We start from the raw sequence: 25,564 nt of genomic DNA, 5'->3' as shown, positions 1-25,564 counted from the left end.
CCACTCGCTCCAGTCTACCTTAGATAACACGCCTGCATTCACCAAATTCTCCAGCTCTGCCTCGACGGCTGGGCGAATTGCATATGGTACCGGTCTTGCTTTGAAAAACTTGGGAATTGCATTCTCCTCTATTTTTATTGAGGCGGTTACGCCTTTAAGAGTGCCCAGTTCTTGTTGAAATACCTCTTTGGCGTCAGCTAAGATTGTTGACAATTGTCCAGGAGTGATGTTGTCATCCTTTTTACCAGCCACCGTCAGTGCCTGAATGGAGTGCCAGTCTAAACTTATCTTTCTGATCCATTCACGTCCAAATAACGGTGGTCCACCATCTTGCAGAATGTAGAGATACAATTTCCGTATTTTCTTGCCGTTGTATTCGACAGGCACCCTTATTTTTCCTCTGGGGTATACTTTTTGCCCCGTATACGTCCTCAAGACAATGGATGTCTCTCTCAAGGGTATGTGTGAGAATAGCCGCTCGTAGTCTCGTCGATTCATGACGGTTAGCGCTGATCCTGTATCCAATTCCATTTTGACTTGGGACCCTGCTATCGTGAGGGTGACCCAAATGGTTCGGTGATCCTCTTTTGCGATTACGTTGTGAAGTTTGAGACAGCTTAGTCTCTTGTTCCCGGATTCACTATCGCTCATCTGGTCTTCGGAACTACTGTCCGTCATCTTTTGTACTTTCCTGTACGGTTCCTTAGTAGCCTTTTTGTTGTCATTGGTCTTCTTCCCAGACCTGCAAACTCGTGCAATGTGTCCCATCTTTCCGCATTGCCTGCATATTTTGTCCTTGGACCAGCAGTCCTTCTGGTCATGGTTTGTTCTGCCGCAGCGATAACATTTTGCAAATCCCTGTGTCATTTCGTGGGTGCCGTATTCCTGTGGCTTTTGTTGTATTTCCGCAGCTCCCCTTGCTGCTGCTTCGTACGATACTGCCACGCTGAAAGCCTTATCTAGCGTCAGCTCTTTCTCTGAGAGTAACCTCTTCTGGGTTCCTTCACTCAGGAGTCCACAGACAAATTTGTCCCGTAAGGTATCTGCCAGTCCTGCTCCGAACTGGCAGTGCTTTGATAGCTTGCGTAGTTCCGTAAGGTAATCAGCATTGCTCTCATTTTTATGCTGATTTCTCCTGTGGAATTTAAATCTTTCTGCTATCAGCAGCGGTGTAGGATTTAGGTGTTCCTGTAGGATAGCAACAATTTCGTTAAAACTCTTCGCCTTCGGTTTGGCTGGAGTAATCAGGTCCCGCAATAGGCCGTATGTTCTTGCGCCCATTAAATTTAGCAATACCGATGCCTTTTTCTCATCGGCTATTTCGTTTGCTTCGCAATATACCTCGACTCTTTCCACATACGTGGTCCAGTTTTCTATTGCATTATCGAAGGCAGTGATATAGCCAGTCTTTGGCATCTTGAAAATCTAAGCTGGTGCCTCCCGCGCTTTGCCTTCGTTCCCGATGGAGCAAAATGGCGCCTCCCGCGCTTTTCCTTCTTCCCCGCCGAGATAAGATGGCTCCTCCCGCGCTTTCCCGCCGCTGCCGCTGCCAATGCCGCTCTCCGCGGTATTTTTATTTTTCTATCGCGCTTCAATATTTGCTCCGTTAATTGAAGAACCGTTCCCGTCGTGGAGCGGACCCTCTGGGACACTTCCCTCCCTCTTCTTAGGTCCGAACGCTGCCCGGCTGTGAAGCACCGGCCGCGCCCTGTGTGCTCCACCCTCTCTCTCTCCCTTTGCTTCCCGACTCGCTGCCCGGCCCCGTTGCAGAGCCACCCGATCGAGCTCTAGCCCGCCGCAGCCCAGGAAGGATCAGTGCACTACCTGCCACCAGCCCGATTAGCTGGGAAACCACAGACTGGAGAATCAAGCCAGGCTCTCGACAGTCTCTCCTGCACTTTTCAACTCGATGATTTGGATTATTTTTTTTTTCTTTCTTCTGGCTTCGACCTTCAATAATGTCGTCTGAGGTGCTGCCGAGTTGCAGGTAAGTTCGTTTCTTACTCGTCGCCAGTATTATGTCCGTGTATAATTGAGGCACGGACTGCAGGAGTTGATTATAACAAGTCTTTACTGAATGGAGACAACCTGGAAACTGAAACTACAGAAGCCTGCTAGGGCCTTTTATACAGGGGTGGTCACTGCCGATACTGCAGTCTGAGACTAGTTATTCCCTTAAAGGTACATACACAACAGATAGCACTGTAAGCGATTGTCTCGGGAGTGTCTCACCCAAATGGCCTTTTCTCCTCTGTGAGCCCAGGCAATGAACATCAGCAAGATAGTTCAATAAGGAGGGCATTTCAGTCACCCTCAATTCCAACCTCATTCAACTTCTATACACAGCAAAACTGTCAACAGCAGGAACCTGCACGTTTTTTTTAACCGTTTCTTGCCAAGCAATGCAGAGGATAGTTGTCTCAGCTGAAGTCAACACACTCAGCACAGGCCAAGGACTGAACTTTGGGAGTTCCCTGGGCTGCATGGCGCAGTACCACATGTTGCAGTTATCCACTAAATCTGGTTTCTTACTTTTTTTTGTCTTTAAAAAATGAAAGCCATAGTAAATAATAAAATGATGTTTCTTTGGTTCAGTCTATTTTTACAGAGCTGCTACACACTGTAACATAAGCCCCAATATTTATGGGGAGGCGGGGAGGATGAAAGCGGCCGAAGGACCCGGCAAGACCAGGACACAGAGATCCTGCCGAACTTAACAGCAGGACCTCATTATCATTTTTTGGATGTGTTTCCCGTCCCGGCCGCCGGCCAAATTGACAGCCTGGCTGGTGGCCTGGTGGGAGAACCAGCGGCAGGCGGCCGCAGCCGAAAGGTTGGCGTTCGGAGCTGGGAGGGGCTAAGGTTGGCAATCGTGACTTGTGGGGGGAAGAAAGGACATTGTGGCAGGGGAAAGAGAGGACTTCGCAGCCGGAGGGAAGGTTGGGGATGGGGGGGGGAGGTTGACGATCGAGAGGGGGGAGATAGAGTCTGCGAACAGGGGAGGCCGAAGGCTTCGTTTGAGGGGCCTGGTGAAGCAGCCATGCTGCTCCTGGCCCACAAGGAGTGCTGTGAAAAGGCACTCAGCTTGTGGAGCTGGCAGCTCCTGTCTTCCTTTCGCTGCTGGGTTTCCCGACCCCTGGGAAACCAGCGCAGCAGCAGTTCATTTTAATTCTGGCTCCAAATTGCACTATGGGAGCCCGATTAAAAAATGTTAATGAAGTGTCCCGCCAGATATTACGACACCTGGCACCATAAAAATGGCAGCGGGCGCATGCATGGTGGGTTGGGGTCGCATTTTGCTTATTTGACGGTTTAAATGCCCGCCCCCCCAATGACCCTCTCCCGCCTGTTGTTGGGCGGGGGGGGTTAATAGCGAGGCCATAATTTCCTAATGCCTTTCTCAGGATTCTAACTTTCATTGTGATTTCAATACTAAATGTGGCGGTGAAAATTACATGTTCACAAAACCGTATGGCTAGAAATTGGAGACGTTAGCCGTTAAGGCCCGTTTTGGGAAACAAAATGGTGGCCGCCTCACTTCCAGCGGGTCCCGCAGCAGCCGCCATTTTCGGCAGGTCGGCAGCACTGCCGTTGCCTGCGCTCGCAGAAAGTATTTTAATTAGTAGGAGCGTGACATCAATCAGCGTGCCACGCCGAATTGACACACGTTCATCCATTTTGGAACTCGCTGCTCCTCTTACCACCCTCTCCAAAGCACGCCCGTGCATGAGGCAGGAGAAAGCGGCAGTGAACTACAACCCACACTGTAAACAGCTGCTGGGATAACTGTTAACTATGGAGAGCTACGGGAGTGAAAATTGCTTCCACTGAGATGCATCAAATCTCCCACCCGATCAGTCAAACAATATAGGAGGTAGTTTTAAAATAAACTAATGTATCTCAGGAAAAAAATCAAAGTTGCATTTCCTTAAATTTTATACATTGGGGTTTTCTAGTTTAGGACCTGATAAAATGATTTTGGAAGTTTGCTTTGAAAAGGCTTGACAGCATATTCTCACCAAGAGATCTTCAAAAGTCTGCTGTTGTTAAAAATGTAATTGAACTGTCTTCTGCACCATTTACACCAGTAAACTCCTGAACAAGAGTTCATGTTCCCTTTTTTAAAATTTCCTTCCATTGATGTCTCATACAACGGTTTAAGGACATCTGTGCCACAGGCCCAGAAGTTGGACTTCAACAAAAACCTGCCAGTGTCACCGCGGCCTCGGGTCAAGGCCGCTGAAAATGGCCGCAGCGCTACCGGGCATTTTTAGCCCAGCGCCTCCTGGTGGTGTTGGTGGAGGTATCCGACCCTAAGTTACTGTCCAGGAGCGGAGTTGCAGCTTCTTACAGCCTCTGGGAGCGAGGATGTGGAGTTCGCAATGAATTGTGGGCAATTAAAAGGGCTATGAATTAAAGGGGCAATGCGTTCAGAACTAATAAAAAGTAAAAACAAGTGGAAAAATGCATTTTTCAGCCCTTACTGCCTTTCAAAAAAAATTAACGTTAAAAATAAGTCCCAAATAGGAGTCTTCAGCACTTAAAGCTGAATTCCCTTCCGAACCTCAAAAAATGGGAAAAGTGATACAGTACTAAACACAAAGGGCTCAGCAAGCCAGGGAAGGGGTACCCAGGGTCCCGCAAGCAGCACTCTAGCTTTGTGCAGGGGGTCAAATTCTCAGCCATTCGTGTTTTGTGCTGAAGCACGTTTCCTATTTTTAGGGATTGCATAAGGGTGATGAGTTGATTACTTGATGTCATATTGGATGGATAGATGTACAAAGTTGGATTGGAAAGTTTGCTTTGTGGTGGCTTTCATTTCAGCATTGTGGCCAAGAGGACGCTGTGATGGTCAGTAACAGAGGGAAGGTAAGGTGTGGGACAAATGTTGAAAGGAGAATTAGGGTCACTAGTACCGCAGGCAGATGATTCCATCCCGGATATCCTGACCAGAAAGGGGCTGTCTGGGTTGCATCCTTCCTTCTGCTTCCTCCTCCTCGGCTTCCTCCTCTTCTGTGTCTTCCTCTTCCCTCTGGGAGCGGATGCTGTAAATCTGAAATAAAAGCATAAAATGCTGGAAATACTCAGGTCAGGCGGCATCTTAACCTGAGACATGAACTCTGTTTCTCGCTCCACGGATGTTGCTTGACCTACTGAGTATTTGCAGCATTTTCTGTCTTCTCAGGGGCCTTCCTTTACCATTCGAGGCCTTGCAAGCATCCAGCAGCACTCCCTACACAATTAAAAAGCTTTACATATATTACAGCAAGCCGCTACTTCAATAAAATAAAAAAAACAGTCCAAAAGCTTAAATGCAAACTTACTTGAAAGATGTGTGTGTCCTTTTAAGAGGTGCTGACAGCGCCTCTGCCAGTCTGCTTTTACCTGGCATGCTTAGGACTCAGCGCTAGGGTCAAAGTTCACCATGGTAACGTTAAGTAGGAATGCACCACAGCGCATTTTTCTTTTCAGGGCAATACTACTTACCGGCAGCACTACCGGGACCACGAAAATGGAGGACGCCGCGGGACCTGCCACCAGCTGGCAGAAGAGCAGCGGCCGCCACTTTCTCCACATTATGCCGCACTAACGGGTGACAATAAGGTTGGGAATTTATGGTCACAGTCTTTATGTGGTGTTTCCAGGAGTCCCTCTAGATCTGAGCCTGTGCTTTATGAGCCACTCACCAGGGAGTGAATGCCCTATGTGACCTGCAGGCTAGTGCACTGTCACTGTTAGCTGCAAGACGATGCATCCCTCTCCCCGGCCCCCTCCAGCACCATGGTGGAGCACAGTCCTCCACACAGCAGCCATCTGGGTGAAAGATCTGTGGCGCTATGGCAGCCAGCGAAGGTGGGAGTACCAAGGCAGTCTGGCACCCATTTGCGGACCCCACACAAGACCCAGAGAAATGTCCGCAAAAGTAAGAGAGGAGCCGTGGACAAACAAATGCTTCGTGATGAGCCACAATGGACAATGCTCCAACCCTACAAGGGCCATCAGCAGACTCGATAGCAAAACCCAGAAGGTGTCACCAAATGTTCCGACACAGCACCTTGCCTGAGAACGCCACACCAAGCCTTCAGACGTGACCTTTGGCCACCTGCTGAGGTTAGTGCCGGAACGAGTGCGTTGTACCACAGATTCTCCGTTCCGCTGATGTAAATTATCAGGCAGCACCAAAATACCAGGTGGCCGTTAGCTTTGGCTGCTGCTGTTACCGGCAGGTGTCCGACCTACTCGAATTTCTAGGCCTACATAAACAAAACCATGATCCCATATACTGTAATATAGTTTCTGTATTACTCACATCCTTTACGCTGGTTTGTTAACTCCAGCTTGCTGTATACTTAGGGCTGGCCCATCTGGTTTGCAATAACAGCAGCACAGTTTTTCTCAGAGGCAACAGTTGATAGAAGAAATCATGAGAGCTGGATTTCAATTTTTTTTACATTGGAACCATTGGACTCATACCAACAGGTAATAAAAAAACACTCTTTTCAATTCCACAGAGACTGCAGGCAAATAGAATACCAAACCAGTTCATGGTGCTTTGCATTACCATCTTTATTCTGGCCTAATCTCCAGAGTCCAGTCAAAGCAACAATATCTTACATTTTTATAACACCTTGAACATTTTTACAATGCCTTTAACATAATGAAATGGGCCAAGATGTTTTGCGCAGGATAGCGTGATAACTGAACAGTAATGGAAGAGTGAGAAGAAATGATCGACAGCATGGTCAAAAGGATAGGTTTTTAAAAAACTGGGAGTAAAGCAGCAATGTGAAGAGGTTCAGGGAGGAGGTTCCAGAGAGTAGGGCCGAGATGGCTGAAGATGGTGCCACCAATGGAGGGGGGTGAACAGAGGGCCAAAATTGGGAGACTGAAAAGATGCGGGCTGGCACTTGAGGCTGGAGCAGGTTACTGAGGTAGGGTAAGACGAGATTAAGACTAGGATTTTAAATTGGGGGGCAGGGGTCTAAAGGTTGGCAAACACGGGGTTATGGATGAACAGTACTTGGAGTGGGATAGGGTGCAGACAGCGACATTGTGGATGAACTGGAGTTGGTGCAGGGTAGAGTTCATGAAGCTCACGAGGGGGGCACTGGAGAAATCGACTCTTGAGGTTATGATTTCAGCAGCAGTGGGGATGAAGTAAGTGCGCAATGTCGTGGAGATGGAAGTAAGCAGTCCTGGAAGTGGTTAGAATGTGGGGTCAGAAGCTTGGGCTCATGGTCACTCATCTAGTTCTGCCTGATGAGCAGCGGGAGAGGGGATGGATTCGGGATAAGGGTATGGAGTTATTGGTGCTTTAGTTACGAAGAGAGACTGGGGGTCTTTTCATCAGAGTAGAGACAGTTAAGTAAATAAGGAAAAATTATTTCCACTGCTCAGTGTAGATACGATGGGCCAAATAGCCTCCTTCTGTGCCCTAAAATTCTATAATTCCATGATTCCTTGCTGACCTACATTGGCTCCTTGATTGGGGGCGGGGGGGGGGTGGTGGTGGGTGTCCTCATAGTTTCAGGTGGAGCACCGCCATATAAATTGCAGTTACAACGTCAAACAATTGGTTCACATCGATCCATAGGACATGCAGCTAAATTGTTCCCTCTGGCTGCTTCAGAGTCTGAACAGGTTTTCTGAATTATAGCTGATTATACTCTGCAGGTGTACTCATCCTGAAACTACGAGGACCCCACATCAATACACCATAATGGCCACAGACTAAGATTTGTCAAAGGATTTATAATTCACTTACTTCCTAAAAAACATTCCTAGCAATTTTGTGGTCGTTGATTAGCTTGAAAGTGGATAAAAACTTTGCAATGAGAACTAAGACCATTTGGGTTTATAAACAATAGCAGAACAGGAATTTGGATATCTTTTTGAATTACAAGGAATGCTAGCTGTAAAGGACAGTTAAGAATAAGGAAACCCGACTTTGTTCTTGCTCCAGTGCAGAGGTTTCCAAACTTTTTTTTGCTGCGCCATCAAAAATTGATGTCCCATGTGTGCCCCCGTTTCTAAGAGACAGTATTTTTGCATAATTAATGTTAGTACAGATCTAGCTGGTAACCCAAAATACTTCAGCAGTTTTGTCACTGTAGCTGTTTTATTTCTGCTCTCTCACACTTTTAGGTTTTATTAAGTCTAATCGTATCATTAGAATTCACCGGCCAGGAAATTCTTCAGATCTGCTCCCACTTCATTAGCGTTACTTTGCCGGAAAGGCGGTGAAGTAATGCCAACGCAGTGGGAGCAGATCCGAGGAATTTCCTGATCACTATGACTATGTAAGCAACTACACTGCAAAGAAAACCGTGGGTGCAGGATGAAAGGACGAGTTAGGAACCAAGGTGCATTAGAAACAAATTTTGGCCATTCAGCCCTTCGAGCCTGCGATGCCATTCAATCATGGCTGATCTCCACTTCAACTCCATGTACCCGCCTTTGCTCCACATCTCCTGATACTCTTACCTAACAAAAATCTATCAATCTCAGTCTTGAAAGCTCCAATTGTCCGAGAACTCACCTTGTGGGGAGAGAGTTCCAGATGTCTACTACCCTTTGTGTGGAAAAAGTGTCTTTTTTCAAAGAGCCGGCACAGGTTTCTATGGTGCTATGATTTCACTCCTGAATGTCCTGGCTCTAATTTTAATATTATGTCCTCTTGTTCTTGATTCCCCCACCGGAGGAAATAGTTTCTCTGTATCTACCCTAACAAATCCTTTTAACATTTTAAACACCTCAATCAGTTCACACCTCAATCTTTTATACTCAAGGGAATACAAGCCAAGTTTATGTGAGCTGTCCTCTTAATTTATCCCTCTAAGATCTGGTATTATTCTAGTAATCTGTGTTGCACTTTCTCCAAGGCCAATATATCCTTCCTGAGGTGCGGTGAACAAAATTGAGCGCAGTACTCCAGGTGGAGACCGACCAAGGCTCTATAGAACTGAGGCATATGAAACTTGGAAAATCTGACATAACCCTAAAAAAACTGACAACTCAAAAGACAATGTACAACAGAAAAACAGCCCTGAATAAAAGCCTTTTCTTTTCGTTCATGGGATGTGGACATCGCTGGCAAGGCCAGCATTTATTGCCCATCCCTAAGTGCCCTTGAGGTGGTGAGCTGCCTTCTTGAACTGCTGCAGTCCATATGGTGAAGGTACTCCCATAGTGCTGTTAGGGTGTTCCAGGGTTTTGACCCAGCGACGATGAAGAAACGGCGATATATTTCCAAGTCAGGATGGTGTGTGGCTTGGAGGGAAACTTGGAGGTGATGGTGTTCCTATGCACCTGCTGCCCTTGTCCTTCTAGGTGGTAGAGGTCATGGGTTTGGGAAGTGCTGTCAAAGAAGCCTTGGCAAGTTGCTGCAGTGCATCTTGTAGATGGTACACACTGCAGCCATGGTGCGCCAGTTGTGGAGGGAGTGAATGTTTAAGGTGGTGGATGGGGTGCCAATCAAGTGGGCTGCTTTATCCTGGATGGTGTCGAACTTCATGAGTGTTGCTGGAGCTGCGCTCATCCAGGCAAACATAGAAGATAGGAGCAGGAGTAGGCCATTCGGCCCCTCGAGCCTGTTCCGCCATTTAGTGATATCATGGCTGATTATCCAAATTCAATACCCTGTCCCTGCTTTCTCCCCATATCCCTTGATCCCTTTAGCCTTAAGAAATATATCTAACTCCTGCTTGAATATATTTAATGAATTGGCCTCAACTGCCTTCTGTGGTAGAGAAGTCCACAGGTTCACCACTCTCTGGGTGAAGAAATGCATCCCCATCTCAGTCCTAAATGACTTACCCCGTATCCTTAGACTGTGACCCCAGGTTCTGGACTCCCCCGCCATCAGGAACATCCTTCCTGCATCTAGTCTGTCTAGTCCTGTTAGAATTTTATACGTTTCAATAAGATCCCCTCTCATTCTTCTAAACTCTTGTGAATACAAGCCCAATCGACCCAATCTCTCTTCATACGTCATTTCTGCCATCCCAGGTATCAGTCTGGTAAATCTTTGCTGCACTCCCTCCATGGCAAGAACATCCTTCCTCAGATAAGGCGACCAAAACTGCACACAATACTCAAGGTGTGATCTTACCAAGGCCCTGTACAACTGCAGCAAGACATCCTTGCTCCTGTACTCGAATCCTCTCGCTATGAAGGCCAACATACCATTTGCCTTCTTAACTGCCTGCTGCACCTGCATGCTTACCTTCAGTGACTGATGCACAAGGACACCCAGGTCTCGTTGCACTTCCACTTTTCCCAATCTATTGCCGTTCAGATAATAATCTGCCTTCCTGTTTTTGCCACCAAAGTGGATAACCTTGCATTTATCCACATTATACTGCATCTGCCATGCATCTGCCCAATCACCCAACCTGTCCAAATCATACTGGAGTTTCTCGGCATCCTCCTCACAGCACGCACGCCCACCCAGCTTTGTGTCGTCTGCAAACTTGGAGATATTACATCTAGTTCTCTCGTCTAGATCATTAATATATATTGTGAATAACTGGGGTCCTAGCACCGATCCCTGTGGTACCCCACTAGTCACTGCCTGCCACTCGGAAAAAGACCCGTTTATTCCAACTCTTTGCTTCCTGTCTGCCAGCCAGTTCTCTATCCAAGTCAGTACCTTACCCCCAATCCCATGTGCTTTAACTTTGCACGCTAATCTCTTATGCGGGACTTTATCAAAAACCTTCTGAAAGTCCAAATACACCACATCCACTGATTCTCCCTTATCTATTCTACCAGTTACATCCTCAAAAATTTCCAGCAGATTAGTCAAGCATGATTTACCTTTTGTATATCCATGTTGACTTTGTCCGATCCTGTCACTGTTTTCCAAGTGCTCTGCTATTACATCTTTTATAATGAACTCTAGCATTTTCCCCACTACCGATGTCAGGCTATAATTCCCCATTTTCTCTCTACCACCTTTTTTAAATAGTGGGGTTACATTAGCTACCCTCCAATCCATGGGAACTGTTCAGAGTCTATAGCATTTTGGAAGATGACCAACAATGCATCTACTATTTCTAGGGCCACTTCCTTAAGTACCTTAGGATGTAGAATATCAGGCCCTGGGGATTTATTGGCCTTCAATCCCGTCAATTTCCCTAACACCATTTCCCTACAAATACTGATTTCATTCAGTTCCTCCCTCTCATTAGATCCTATGTTCCCCGACATCCCTGGGAGGTTATTTGTGTCCTCCTTTGTGAAGACAGAACCAAAGTATGTATTTAATTGGTCTGCCATTTCTTTGTTCCCCATTATAAATTCCCCTGATTCTGACTGCAAGGGACCTACGCTTGACTTCACCAACCTTTTTCTCTTCACATATCTATAGAAGCTTTTACAGTCAGTTTTTATGTTCCCTGCAAGCTTACTCTCATACTCTATTTTCCCCCTTTTAATTAATCCCTTTGTTCTCCTTTGCTGAATCCTAAACTGCTCCCAATCCTCAGGTTTGCTGCTTTTTCTGGCCTATTTATATGTCCTCTCCTTGGATCTTATGCTATCCCTAATTTCCCTTGTTAGCCACGGTTGATTCACCTTTTTTGTTTTATTTTTATGCCAAACAGGGATGAACAAATTCTGTAGTTCATCCATGTGATCTTTAAATGTTTGCCATTGCCTATCCACCATCAACCCTTTAAGTAATGTTCCCCAATCCATCCTAGCCAACTCACGCCTCATACCATTTCCTTTATTTAAATTCAGGACCCTAGTCTCTTGTGGAGTGGAGAGTATTCCATCACACTCCTGACTTGTGCCTTGTAGATGGTGGAAAGGCTTTTGGTAGTCAGGAGATGAGACACTTGCTGCAGAATACCCAGCCTCTGATCTGCTCTTGTAGCCATAGTATTTATGTGGCTGGTCCAGTTAAGTTTCTGGTCAATGGTAACCCCCAGGATGTTGATGGTGGGGGATTTGGAGATGGTAATGCCGTTGAATGTCAAGGGGTAGTGGTTAAACTCTCTTTTGTTGGAGATAGTCATTACCTGGCACTTATGTGGCGCGAGTGTTACTGCCACTTATCAGCCCAAGCCTGAATGTCGTCCAGGTCTTGCTGCATACAGGCACAGACTGCTTCATTATCTGAGAAGATGCGAATGGAACTGAACACTGTGCAATCATCAGCCAACATGCCCACATCTGACCTTATGTTGGAGGGAAGGTGATTGATGAAGCAGCTGAAGATGGTTGGGCCTAGTACACTGCCCTGAGGAACTCCTGCAGCGATGTCCTGGGGCTTAGACAATTGGTCTCCAACAACCACAACCATCTTCCTTTGTGCTAGCTATGACTCCAGCCAGTGGAGAGTTTACCCCCTGATTTCCATTGACTTCAATTTTACTCGGACTCCTTGATACCACACTCGGTCAAATGCTGCCTTGAAGTCAAGGTCAGCCACTCTCACCTCACCTCTGGAATTCATCTCTTTTGTCCATGTTTGGACCAAGGCTGTAATGAGGTCTGGAGCTGAGTAGTCCTGGAGGAACCCGTACTGAGCATCGGTCAGCAGGTTATTGGTGAGTTAGTGTCGCTTGATAGCACTGTCGACAACAGATTCCATCACTTTGCTGATGATTGAGAGTAGACTGGTTGGTAATTGGCCGGATTGGATTTGTTCTGCTTTTTGTGGACAAAACATACCTGGACACTTTCCCACATTGTTGGGTAGATGCCAGTGGTATAGCTGTACTGGAACAGCTTGGCTAGAGATAGAAACATAGAAACATAGAGATAGGAACAGGAGTAGGCCATTCGGCCCTTCGAGCCTGCTCCGCCATTCAATGAGATCATGGCTGATCTTCGTCTGAGATCATAGCTGATCTTACCAGTTCAGTACCCTGTCCCCGCCTTTTCTCCGTAACCCTTAATCCCCTTAGCCTTCAGAAATATATCCAATTCTCTCTTGAAAATATTTATTGAATTAGCCTTCACAGCCCTCTGTGGCAGGGAATTCCACAGGCTCACCACTCTTTGAGTGAAGAAATTCTTCCTCATCTCTGTTTTAAATGATTTGCCCGCTATTTTTAGACTGTGGCCCCTGGTTCTGTGCTCCCCTGCCATTGGAAACATTCTCTCTGAATTCAGCCTGTCCAGGCCTGCCATAATTTTATATGTTTCGATGAGATCCCCTCTCAATCTTCTAAACTCCAGTGAGTACAAGCCCAAACTATTCAATCTCTCCTCGTAGGTCATTCCCGCCATTCCAGGTATCAGCCTGGTGAATCGCCGCTGCACTCTTTCCATGGCAAGAACATCCTTCCGCAGATGGGGCGACCAAAACTGTACACAATACTCCAGATGCGGTCTCACCAACACCTTGTACAGCTGTAGTAAGGTATCCCTATTCCTATACTCGAACCCCCTTGATATGAAGGCCAACATACCATTTGCCTTCTTAATCGCCTGTTGCACCTGCATGCTCTCCTTCAGTGACTGGTGCACAAGAACACCCAGGTCCCTCTGCACTTCCCCATCTCCCAATCTATTGCCATTTAGATAATAATCCACCCTCCTGTTTTTACCCCCAAAGTGGATAACCTCGCATTTATCCACATTATAGTGCATCTGCCACGTATCCGCCCATTCCCCCAACCTGTCCAAATCGCACTGTAGCCTCCTGACATCCTCATCAGAGCCCACCCCCCCTCCTAGTTTAGTGTCGTCAGCGAATTTGGAAATATTGCATCCAATTCCCTGATCCAGATCATTTATATATATTGTGAACAGCTGGGGTCCCAGGACAGATCCTTGCGGCACCCCGCTGGTCACTGCCTGCCACTCCGAAAACGAGCCGTTTATTCCAACTCTCTGTTTTCTATCCGCCAGCCAGTTCTCTATCCACGTTAATACTTTGCCCCCAATCCCATGAGCCTTAATTTTGCATGATAATCTTTTGTGTGGAACCTTATCGAAGGCTTTCTGGAAGTCAAGGTACACCACATCCACTGGCTCTCCCCCATCTATTTTACCAGTTACTTCCTCAAAAAATTCCAGCAGATTAGTCAAACACGATTTACCCTTTGTAAATCCATGTTGACTCTGTCCGATCCTTTCCCCATTTGTCAAGTGCTCCGCTATTTTATCCTTAATAATGGACTCTAGCATTTTGCCCACAACCGATGTAAGGCTTACTGGTCTATAATTCCCTGCTTTCTCTCTACCCCCCTTTTTAAATATTGGGGTAACATTAGCTACCCTCCAATCCACGGGTACTGTTCCCGAGTCAATGGAGTTCCGGAAGATGATCCTTAGAGCATCTGCTATCTCCAGGGCCACCTCCTTAAGTACCCTAGGATGTAGTTTATCAGGCCCCGGGGATTTGTCGGCCTTCAGTCCCCTCAACTTACCCAACACCATATTTCTGTCAGCTCCTCCCTCTCATTAGTCCCTATGTTTGCCGATATTCCTGGGAGGTTATTTGTGTCCTCCTTTGTGAATACAGAACCAAAGTATGAGTTTAATTGGTCTGCCATTTCCTTATTCTCCATTATATATTCTCCCGAATCGGACTGCAAGGGACTGACTTGGGATTTTACCAGTCTTTTCCTCCTGATATACCGATAAAAGCTTTTGCAGTCTGTCTTTATGTTTGCTGCAAGTTTACTTTCGTATTCTATTTTCCCCTTCCTGATTAATCCCTTTGTCCTCTTTTGCTGTATCCTGTACTGCCCCCAATCTTCCGGTCTGGTGCTTTTTTTTGCCAGTTGATATGCCCTTTTTTTTGATTTTATGCTGTCCCTAATTTCCCTCGTTATCCACGGTTGAGTCACCTTTTTAGGTTTATTTTTATGCCAAACCGGTATAAACATGTTCTGGAATTCTTCCATTCTATCTTTGAATGCTTGCCATTGTCTATCCACTGTCAATCCCCCCAGAAACACCACCCAATCAATCTTACCCAATTCCCGTCTCATACCCTCGTAATTCCCTTTATTTAAGTTCTGGACCTTAGTCTCTGATTCAATTTCCTCACTCTCCATCTCGACTGAGAGCTCGATCATATTATGATCGCTCTGACCCAAGGGGCCTCGTACAAGAAGATTGCTGATAAGTCCCTTCTCATTGCACAATACCCAGTCTAAAATGGCCTGATCTCGAGTCGGCTCCTCGACATATTGGTCCAGATAACCGTCCCGAAAACATTCCAGGAATTCCTCCTCCTCAGAATTTTTACTAATTTGGGTAGTCCAATCAATATGTAAATTAAAGTCACCCATGATGACAGCTGTGCTCTTATCGCACGCTTCTCTAATTTCCCTTTTTATGCCTTCCCTCACCTCCATATTACTATTTGGAGGCCTATATATCACACCCACTAACGTTTTCCTCCCCTTGCTATTTCTCATTTCTACCCATACAGATTCCGTTTCATCCGAGTTAATATCCTTCCTTTCCATTGCATTAATCCCCTCCTTTACCAGCAATGCTACCCCACCTCCCCTACCTTTTTGCCGATCCTTCCTAAATATTGTATATCCCTGGATGTTAAGTTCCCAGCCTTGCCCACCCTGCAGCCATGTTTCTGTAATCCCAATCAAATCATACTTGTTTACCTCTATTTCCACAACTAATTCATCCACCTTGTTCCTAATGCTTCTAGCATTAAGATACAAAGCCTTCAGGCTTGCTTTTTTCACACTCTCATTATGAATTAGTTTGGCCCTTTGTGTTTCTCTCCTTTGCTTATTGCTTCTCACCTTTCTACCATCTATTTCTAACTTCATATGACTTCCCTCTTTTCCACTACCTAGGTTCCCATCCCCCTGCCAAATTAGTTTAAATCCTCCCGAACCGCCCTAGAAAATATTACCCCGAGGACATCGGCTCCCTCACAGTTCAGGTGTAGACCGTCCCCTTGGTACAGGTCACTCCTCCCCAAGAACTGGTTCCAATGCCTCAAGAATTTAAATCCCTCTCCCTTGCACCACTGCTCAAGCCACGTATTTAGCTTATCTATCTTACTCTCTCTAAACTTAATCGCTCGTGGCACTGGTAGCAATCCAGAGATTACTACCTTTGAGGTCCTACTTTTCAATTTAGCTCCTAACTCCCTAAATTCAGCTTGTAGGACCTCCTCCCTCTTTTTACCTACATCGTTGGTACCTACATGTACCACGACAACTGGCTGATCCCCCTCCCCCTTCAGAATGCTCTGCACCCGCTCCGAGACATCCTTGACCCTTGCACCATCAGTTACCTTGGCCATAGGCACTATGCTGCCATACCCTATGGTACGGTTGCACATTTGTTATTTTACTGGACTAGTAATCCAGAGGCTTGGCCTAATGATCAGGAGACTCGAGTTCAAACCCCACCATGGCAGCTGGGGAATGGAAACTCTGTTAATTAAATAAAGCTGGAATTGTTTAATTCTGGGCTGGAAGGTTTTGTTTGGCAAGCAAGGGGAAGGAGTGAAGCAGCAGAGGCAGTTGAATGGATAGTCTCTAACTGGGTGATAAAGAAGTCCATGGTTTGTCTTACTTGTTGTTAAAGCTGAGGGAAGCTATTAATAAACAAGACATTAGGGGGATGATTTTCGGCAGCGCGTTCAGGCGGTAACGATTCTCTGAGGTGACCAAGGTAAGGTCTTGAGCTGAAATGCCAGTTTAGCCCATGTTTAGTGCAAGATACCATCTTGGTAAAGAAGTTGAAGCCAGTGCTAGGAACAGCCACCCGGAGGCTCGTTAAACAGCTGATTGCCACTTAAAATGCCTGCTAGCGCTCATTAATGAGGCTGAACGGCATTTTGGTGGCTAGCGCTTCAACGAACACCCACTCCCAACAGCAACCAGCTGTTTGCAAGTAAACACAGCGTGATGTCGATTTCAAGCGCTACTTAAATGGATACTCACCATTTCATGTTCACTGCTGCTGAAGCTGTGAGGAGGACCTCGGCAACTCATCAGGAGACTTTCTGGAATAAGAACAGAAAATGCTGGAAACACTCAGCAGGTCAGGCAGCATCGAGGAGAGAGAAACAGAGTCAACGTTTCGGGTCACGGACCCTTCGTCAGAACTGGAAAAGATTAGTGAAGTAACAGATTTTTAAGCAAGTGCAGGGGCAGGGACAGGGAGATGGGGAGGAAAGAACAAAGGGAGGGACTGTGATAGGATGGAAGGCAGGAGAGATCGACTGACAAAAGGGATGGTGGTGCAAGGCAAAAAGAGAAGGTAATGGGACAAGTTAAGAAACAAAAGATGACTCTCGATGAGGTGTAAATGGCGATGGCAGAATCATCAACAGCTGCCATGTGAGAAAAAAAGGGAAAAATATAGGGGCCGAGGTAATGGTCTGAAATTGTGGAGCTCTATGTTGAGTCCTGAAGGCTGTAAAGTGCCTAATCGAAAGATGAGGTGCTGTTCCTCGAGCTTACGTTGGAACAGTCTAAGAGGCCGAGGATGGAGAGATCAGAGTAGGAGCGGAGCAGAGAATTAAAGTGACGGCACAGTGGCATAGTGGTTAGCACTGTTGCCTCACAGTGCCAGGGACCCGGGTTCAAATCTGGCCTCGGGTGACTGTCTGTGTGGAGTTTGCACATTCTCCCCGTGTTTGCGTGGGTTTCCTCCGGGTGCTCCGGTTTCCTCCCACAGTCCAAAGATGTGCGGGTTAGGTTGATTGGCCATGATAAAAAAATTGGCCCTTAGTGTTAGGGGGGATTAAATACGTGGGGTTACGGGGATAGGGCTTGGGTGGGATGGCTGTCGGTGTAGGGACCGGGTGCTAGGGTTTGGATGATCAGCCATGATCTCGTTGAATGGCGGAGCAGGCTCGAAGGGCCGAATGGCCTACTCCTGCTCCTATTTTCTATGTTTCTATGGAAGCTCGGGGTCACGCTCACGGACTGAACTGAGGTTTTCCGTAAAGCAGTCACCCAATCTGCGTTTGGTCTCCCCATTGTAGAGGAGTCTGCATCGTGAGCAGCGAATACAGTATACTAAATTGTAAGAAGTACAAGTAAATCGCTGTTTCACCTCGAAGGAGTGTTTGGGGCCCTGGACAGTGGGAAGAGAGGAGGTAAAAGGGCGGGTGTTGCATTTCCTGCGCATGCACGGGAAGGTGCCGGGCGAAGTGGAAGGGGTATTGGGGGTGATAGAGGAGTGGACCAAGGTGTTGCGGAGGGAGCGATCCCTTCGGAATGCTGAAAGGGGGGGGGGGAGGGGAAGATGTGTTTGGTGGTGGGATCACGTTGGAGGTGGCGGAAATGGCGCAGGATAATCCATTGATTGTGAAGGCTGGTGGGGTGAAAGGTGAGGTCAAGGGGAACCCTATCGTGAGTCTGGGAGGGAGGGGAAGTGGTGAGAACAGAAGTGCAGGAAATGGAACGGACAAGGTTGAGGGCCATGTCAACCATGGTAGAGGGGAATCCTTGGTTGAGGAAAAAGGAAGACATATCGGAAGCACTAGTATGGAAGGTGGCATCGTCAGAACAGAGCTGGCGGAGACGGAGAAACTGGGAGAATGGAATAGAATCCTTACAGAAAGTGGGGTGGGAGGGAGTGTAGACCAGGTAGCTGTGGGAGTCAGTGGGCTTATTGTGGATGTTGGTTGATAGCCTATCCCCAGAAATAGAGACAGAGAAGTCGAGGAAGGGAAGGAAAGAGTCGGAGATGGACCATGTGAAGGTGAGGGAAGGGTGGAAATTGGAAGCAAAGTGAATGAAATTTTCTAGTTCAGGGCGAGAGCAGGAAACGGCACCAATACAGTCATCAATGTACCAGAAAAAGAGGTGAGGGAGGGGACGTGAGTAGGACTGGAACAAAGAATGTTCCACATATCCCACGAAAAGGCAGGTATAGCTAGGGCCCATGCGGGTTCCCATAGCAACACCTTTAATTTGGAGGAAGTGAGTGGAGTCATAGGAGAAGTTGTTCAATGTGAGAACAAGTTCAGCCAGGCGGAGGAGGGTAGTGGTAGATGGAGACTGGTTGGGTCTCTGTTCAAGGAAGAAGTGGAGTGCCCTCAAGCCGTCCTGGTGGGGGATGGAGGTGTAGAGGGATTGGACGTCCAAAGTGAAAAGGAGATGGTTGGGGCCAGGAAACTGGAAACTGTTAAAGTGGCGGAGGGCGTCGGAAGAGTCGTGAATATAGGTGGGAAGAGACTGGACAAGGGGAGAAAAAATAGAGTCGAGATAGGAAGAAATCAGTTCCGTGGGGCAAGAACAGGCTGAAACGACGGGTCTACCAGGGCAGTCCTGTTTGTGGATCTTGGAAAGGAGGTAGAAGTGGGCTATGCGGGGTTGGGGGACTATGAGGTTAGGGTTAGGGTTAGGGTAAGGAGGGAAGATCTTCAGAGGAGATGAGGTCAGTGACAGTCTTGGAAATGATTGCTTGATGTTTGGTAGTGGGGTCATGGTCCAGGGGGAGGTAGGAGGAGGTGTCGGAGAGTTGCCGTTCAGCCTCCGCTAGGTAGAGGTCGGTTCACCAAACAACAACAGCACCACCCATGTCAGCAGGTTTAATGACAATGTTAGGGTTGGATCAGAGAGAACGAAGTGCTGCAAGTTCAGAGGGAGGTAGGTTGGAATGAGTGAGGGGAGCAGAGAAATTGAGACCTCATCTAGAGTCATCTTTTGTTTCTTAACTTGTTCCATTACCATCTCTTTTTGCCTTGCACCATCATCCCTTTTGTAAGTCAATCTCTCCTGCCTTCCAGCCTATCACAGTCCCTCCCTTTCTTCTTTCCTCCCCTCCTCCCTTCCTCCCCTCCTCCCTGTCCCCGCCCCTGCACTTGTTTAAAAATCTGTTACTTCTCTAAACTTTTCCAGTTCTAATGAAGGGTCCTCGACCCGAAACGTTAACTCTGTTTGTCTCTTCTCGATGCTGCCTGACCTGCTGAGTGTTTCCAGCATTTTCTGTTCTTATTTCAGATTTCCAGCATCCGCAATATTTTGCTATTGTATTTGGGAGACGTTCTGGGACACTTTGTCAAGACTTCACCAACACTCAAGCAACATTTATTCCGGAAATTCTCTGAGGAATTCACCTAAAAAGAGCAAGTGCTGGGCTACTCTCCCTTATTGGATACCTGATAGGAGTCACAAGGAGAAAGGAAGTGCTTGGTCATTGGCATCCTGGTAAGGGTCCCTCTTGGTCTGAATGAGGAATGGGATCAGGACATGAGGCCAGGCAGAGCAGCACCAGCTGCTGCAGGAGAGAGGAACAGGAGGGCAAAGGTGGTGTCCTTTCCTCCTGCGGGTACAGGACATCCCTCTTTCTCTGGACCTCCTCTACCAGGACCTCCAGTGCTGCGACCGAGAACCTTTGCCCCTCTCCCTCGGTCCTTGCGCCATCCTGCAACGTACTGGTGCACCAGCCAGAGCACTCCACACCTTCGGTAGAAGTGGGTGCGAGGAGCCCACATACACTGCTCCACAAAAATTGCATCTAATCAGCTCGAGTGCTAAACCTGCAGATTTCTGGATTAGCATCTCCAGGCAAATTCAAATTATGGTAATCAGCAATTAGGACCAAAATCAGGTGCTAAATCCAGACTTTCAAACAGGCGTGTCTTATTAGTACAGCACCCATTTAGCGCCAGTTTTCACCCTTTGGCCAAAATAATCCCCAAAGTAGTTGCGCCTCAATGAAGTGGTATTAAGAAGAGGGCCTAGAAATGTTTTAGCTCCCGAAAACGGGCACGGGGATCGCTAACCGTAGAGTGGTTGCTGATCCCTTTAAATATCGCTGGTGGGGGGGGGGGTCCGTGTTGCTGCTGAACGCATGTTCAGCTGTGCGAGGTTAAGACAGGGCGTTAGCTCCAGCGCTGAGGACGAAAAATCCTCAAGTGTTGCACGCTGATTGACGTCACAATCTGCCTAGTCTACATACTTCTGGCGCACGCTCCTAACGCCAGCCCTACTGCCCTCACCAAGATGGCGTCTGGTGCGGCACGCACTAGAAGTGTCCAGAAATGTGCCCGGCGCAGACGCCATTTTCATCACAAAATGAAAAATCGGGCGCTACAGAGCCGAATTTCTAGCCCGAGATCTTCTCTGAGTCGCTCAGTTCTTACTTTATGCATTAATCAAATACTAGTTTGCATTTCTCTGTCTCTCCTATTCTTGGGAGCATTCATCTTTACTTAGCTTTTCCACCCCAACCACCTACAGTAAATACTGACAACGTTTTTTTAATTAATTGATTATAACACACCGTCTGACGTAGGGGTCATTGCATAAAGTGAGGGAGAAAGTTTACTGATGGCCCTGACTTCCTAATTTCAAAGTGGGTAGAGATCAGCAGAGTTTGTCATTGAGTCAGTTCAGAGTATAGGGAAAGTGTTTTTCCCCAATAAGCACCTCCCCGATACTCGATACTACCAGCAGTCTGCATTCGCTTGCACTGTCTCTTCCAACTCCAAGGCTTTTGCATTCCAAATTAGTGAAAAATTCATGACAAAGGAAGAGGCTGAACCTCAACTGTGAAACAGATCTGTATTTCAATTTTGTAGTCATGGAAAGGTAAATCGGGTGGGGTGTGAAATGTGTCACCCACAAGGCATTATAGGGTGACTTCAGTAATGAGATGTTTTGTCAGGCCCTGTATGAAGAGGGCTGGAAAAGCTGACTCTGCGAAAGGCTGACAGTTAGCAACAATACCATCTGTTTGTTAACATCCGCTCTTAGATCACTGTCGTGTGGGATATAATTTCCTTTCTACATCCTTTCCCCCACCCCCCCATCTAGTTTTCAATAGCTGCTTCAATGTCCCTCATGTCTCATAGCTCTCACTCTGTTCTGCTGTACCCTATCCCTCCTATACCAGCTCTTTCTGTCCCACACAGCAGTTTCAGTTACTTTTGAAATCTCATTATTACTTTTGCACCATTTTAAAAATTCTACTTTCCTGGTAAGCTCATCTCCCTTACTAAGCACAAGGCGTATGATTGATAACGATACACTGTGTCCCCTATCCTCAAGTTTTGAATCAATCCTCACATGTGTGTCTTTGAGACCTACCATAGTATAGTGTAAAAGTAAATGATTTGGCAGCTTCGCAGACTAAAAGCATGTTCATTGAAAGAGGGAAAAAAAATTAATTCACCTAACGTTTAATTTCAACTGGTCAGGAGTGATACAAGCTCTTAAGTGAGTAGCAATAATAACTGTCATTAGAATTTGTAAATGGCTCCAGACTCTGAGAATGCTCAGTAACTTATTGTAGATAAACTGTGATCCAGCAGCTCCCAGTTTTCATTCAGCCTCAGCTTTAAAAATGATTTATTTGCAGGTTTAACTTCCAAGAGATCTGACTTAATGGTTCCTTTGTACGAAAGTCGGTGTATTCAGAAAGTGAATGCAGTTACATTTAAGATAATAAGAGAGAGTGAGTCAGAAGCAACGATTGAGCAAATTGGATTAGTTGCCTTACATTCATTGCCAGCTATTGGTTATTCCTGGTAATGTATAATTCAAGTATAACTGTTCTGATAATCTTATGGCTGCTTTCACCTTTTCTTTGAGTTATGTGGCAGGTGTGTGATAAGCATGGCAGACATGACATAACATGCAAAAAGATAATAAAGTTCATACCTAAACTTTGCACGATGAGTAGCGTTGTGTTGTGAGATTTTTACTTACGCAGAATACCTTTGATGTAATAGAAAATAAACTTTTTGGAGGTGTAATTTAGATTTACATGGCTTTGAGAAAACCACACCACTAAAGCAGAGTTAAAGCAAGGTTTAAAATGGAAAAAAATAGCAAGCACTGTTAGTGAAGAAATGCTTTTACATGAGAAGACAAATTGCTTACCCTTTTTCTTGGTCTACCTCTGGGTTTTTTTGCTCCTGAGGTTTCAGCTTTCTGGAATTCCATGGAAAACATAGTTAGCATGCAAACCAATGAGGGTGTGACTCTGGTTTACCAATCTTCATTTTTCACAGTTATTATAAAAATAACTTGCACTTATACAACAGCTTAAATGTAGCAAAAAAAACACCTAGATGCTTCAGAAACCATCCAGCAACTGGGAGAAGGTTAGGGAAGGTGACCAAAGATGGAAATAGAAACATAGAAACATAGAAAAATAGGAGCAGCAGTAGGCCATTCGGCCCTTCGAGCCTGCTCCGCCATTCAATATGATCATGGCTGATCCTCTATCTCAATACCATATTCCCGCTCTCTCCCCATACCCCTTGATGCCTTTTGTGTCTAGAAATCTATCTATCTCCTTCTTAAATATATTCAGTGACTTGGCCTCCACAGCCTTCTGTGGTAGAGAATTCCACAGGTTCACCACCCTCTGAGTGAAGAAATTTCTCCTCATCTCAGTCCTAAATGTCCTACCCCGTATCCTGAGACTGTGACCCCTCGTTCTAGACCCCCCAGCCAGGGGAAACATCCTCCCTGCATCCAGTCTGTCTAGCCCTGTCAGAATTTTATACGTTTCAATGAGATCCCCTCTCATTCTTCTAAACTCTAATGAATACAGGCCTTGTCGACCCAATCTCTCCTCATACGACAGTCCTGCCATCCCAAGAATCAGTCTGGTGAACCTTCGCTGCACTCCCTCTATGGCAAGTATATCCTTTCTTATGGTAAGGAGACCAAAACTGCACACAGTACTCCAGGTGTGGTCTCACCAAGGCCCTGTATAACTGTAGTAAGACATCCTTGCTCCTGTACTCAAATCTGTGGAGGCTTTTGAAAATAAGAGACACAGCACGGAGAACGGATTTAAGAACAGAATTCCAATGCCGGGCCCATGGTTGAAGACTTGATCACCAGTGCAGGATAGTAGCAGGAGAAGTAGATGGATATAGTCCAGACTCAGAAGAATGGAGGATGCAAGCTGGGAAATAGGGTTGTAGGAGGATGTAGAGTGCAGTCAGACCATGGGGAAATTTGTAATGAGGATGAGGATGAGGATTTTTAAATGAATACATTTGGAATGGGAGGCAGTAGAGGTTGCTGAGTGCACAGCTGATATATTAGTGTGATTTCATATTGGCTAGGTTGCAAATAGTGACGTTTTGGATAAATTGGAGTTTACATAGGGTGAGGCTTCTGAAGTTGGCTAGGAGTATATCAGAAAAGTCAAACCTTGAGTGACAAAGGGATGGGTGAGAATTTCAGTGCCAATGTGGACAAAGTAGGGACTGAGGAGGTAATGTTTCAGAGATGGAAATAGGTGGTCTTGGAGATGGAATGGATGTGGGCTTTGAAACTCAGCACCGTAGTTGCGCACTATCAAATTCAGATTGAGTAAGCAACTGAATAGAGCAATGGAATTGGGAGCTGGGTGCCGTGGACAGAGAAAAGGCTGGGACCTCGAGCCATACCAGAGCCTGTGGGCATGAGTGGAAAATCCATCATCAGAGCTGTGCTGGGCACACTGGGATGGGTAGCAATGAAATTTTAAAAAGGCATTTTCTTGAAGTTGCACCACAGAGGCGAGGAAACAAAACAGGATGGAGTGACCAACCATATCAAAAACTGTGGAAAGGTTGAGAACAAAGAGGAGGGATAAGACTTCACAATCACAGTCATAAAGGATCTTTGCCTGGGGTGGTTTCAGTGCTGGGACTGGACTAAAGCCAGACTGAAGGGATTCGAAAGGGGAGTAATGGGAGAGATGTTAGGCTAAAACAGTGAAAACATCCTGGAATGGAATACAAAGAGAAGGACATTGTGTTCAAGTTGGAATTAGCCTAAACGGCCAAAATATTCTAAAATTTATAGTGTCTCATAAGTCAGTAAATTGTGCAATTGAGACCGTTAGCAAATATTTAACAATTTGTGTCTGTGTTATTATTAGAATGTGTAGCCTTAAAATCATCAGTGCCGCTTGCCTCTACAAGACAAATAAAGTAGTAAGCCGATTTTGTACATCTATCTTTGGTCCAAGCAAAGTATTGGAAATAGAGTCAGGCTGCAGACATACAGAAATCTATAGCTCTAGTTCTTTGATGATGCAAAGGGACCTCTCGTCAGCCCCCCAAAAAAGGGTGGGGGGAGTTTTGTAACATTCTGCTCATCATTCTACTACTACAGAAATCTAGTTCTTTTAAAAATTCTGCAAGGATTCCCTAATGATTCAGTTGGGAAGTCCAGTGTAGAATTGAGCCACACAGAGCAGGAAGCACCCAGGATCAATCACTGGGTGTGTAGAATTATCTAACCTTTGCCAGGGCAGTGGTTGGGCACCACGACGGGTGTCAGTACCTTTTTATTGGGCAGAGCGAGAGAGAAATCAGCCAGCTTCCCACTCCCGATTGCTAACCGGCGACTCCTGTTGAAACGTGTGCGCAGACACGCACTTATATACATACCTTAAGGTGAGATTGGGCTCGGCCATGGATTCTCCCATGACTGAATAGCCTGCTCACACCTAAAGGGTTATTTTGCAAGTTTGTGCTCCCAGCGTGGAGCCTTGTTCACTGGGAACACATACTGGAAATACAGGCACACGCTGCACAGATTTTTACAACCCTTTAAAGTAAAATCTGCAAAAGCCTCACTTTAGAAAGAAGTCTGAAAAGACACTTCTGGGTTGAACTGATTGAGGTGTGTGAAGTGAAAGA

The 25,564-nt window shown here is 46.3% G+C and overlaps 1 protein-coding gene across 1 annotated transcript in view; it reads right to left on the bottom strand.

Moving 5' to 3' along the window:
* The window catches only part of LOC147105233 (high mobility group protein HMG-I/HMG-Y-like), a 134,019-nt gene that overhangs the window by 48,568 nt on the left and 59,887 nt on the right, over positions 1 to 25,564 (bottom strand). The window contains exon 5 of the mRNA XM_086011388.1: positions 22,794 to 22,844. Coding sequence (XP_085867514.1) covers positions 22,794 to 22,844 — 51 coding nt within the window. The remainder of the gene's footprint in view (positions 1 to 22,793; positions 22,845 to 25,564) is intronic.

This window comes from Somniosus microcephalus, chromosome 18 (genome assembly GCF_052327205.1).
Source record: "Somniosus microcephalus isolate GS21.2 chromosome 18, FLI_Smic_1.0, whole genome shotgun sequence".
Classification (NCBI taxonomy): Eukaryota; Metazoa; Chordata; class Chondrichthyes; order Squaliformes; family Somniosidae; genus Somniosus; species Somniosus microcephalus.
The sequence above is the reverse complement of the archived record's forward strand: the minus strand, read 5'-3'. Positions and strand labels throughout refer to the sequence as shown.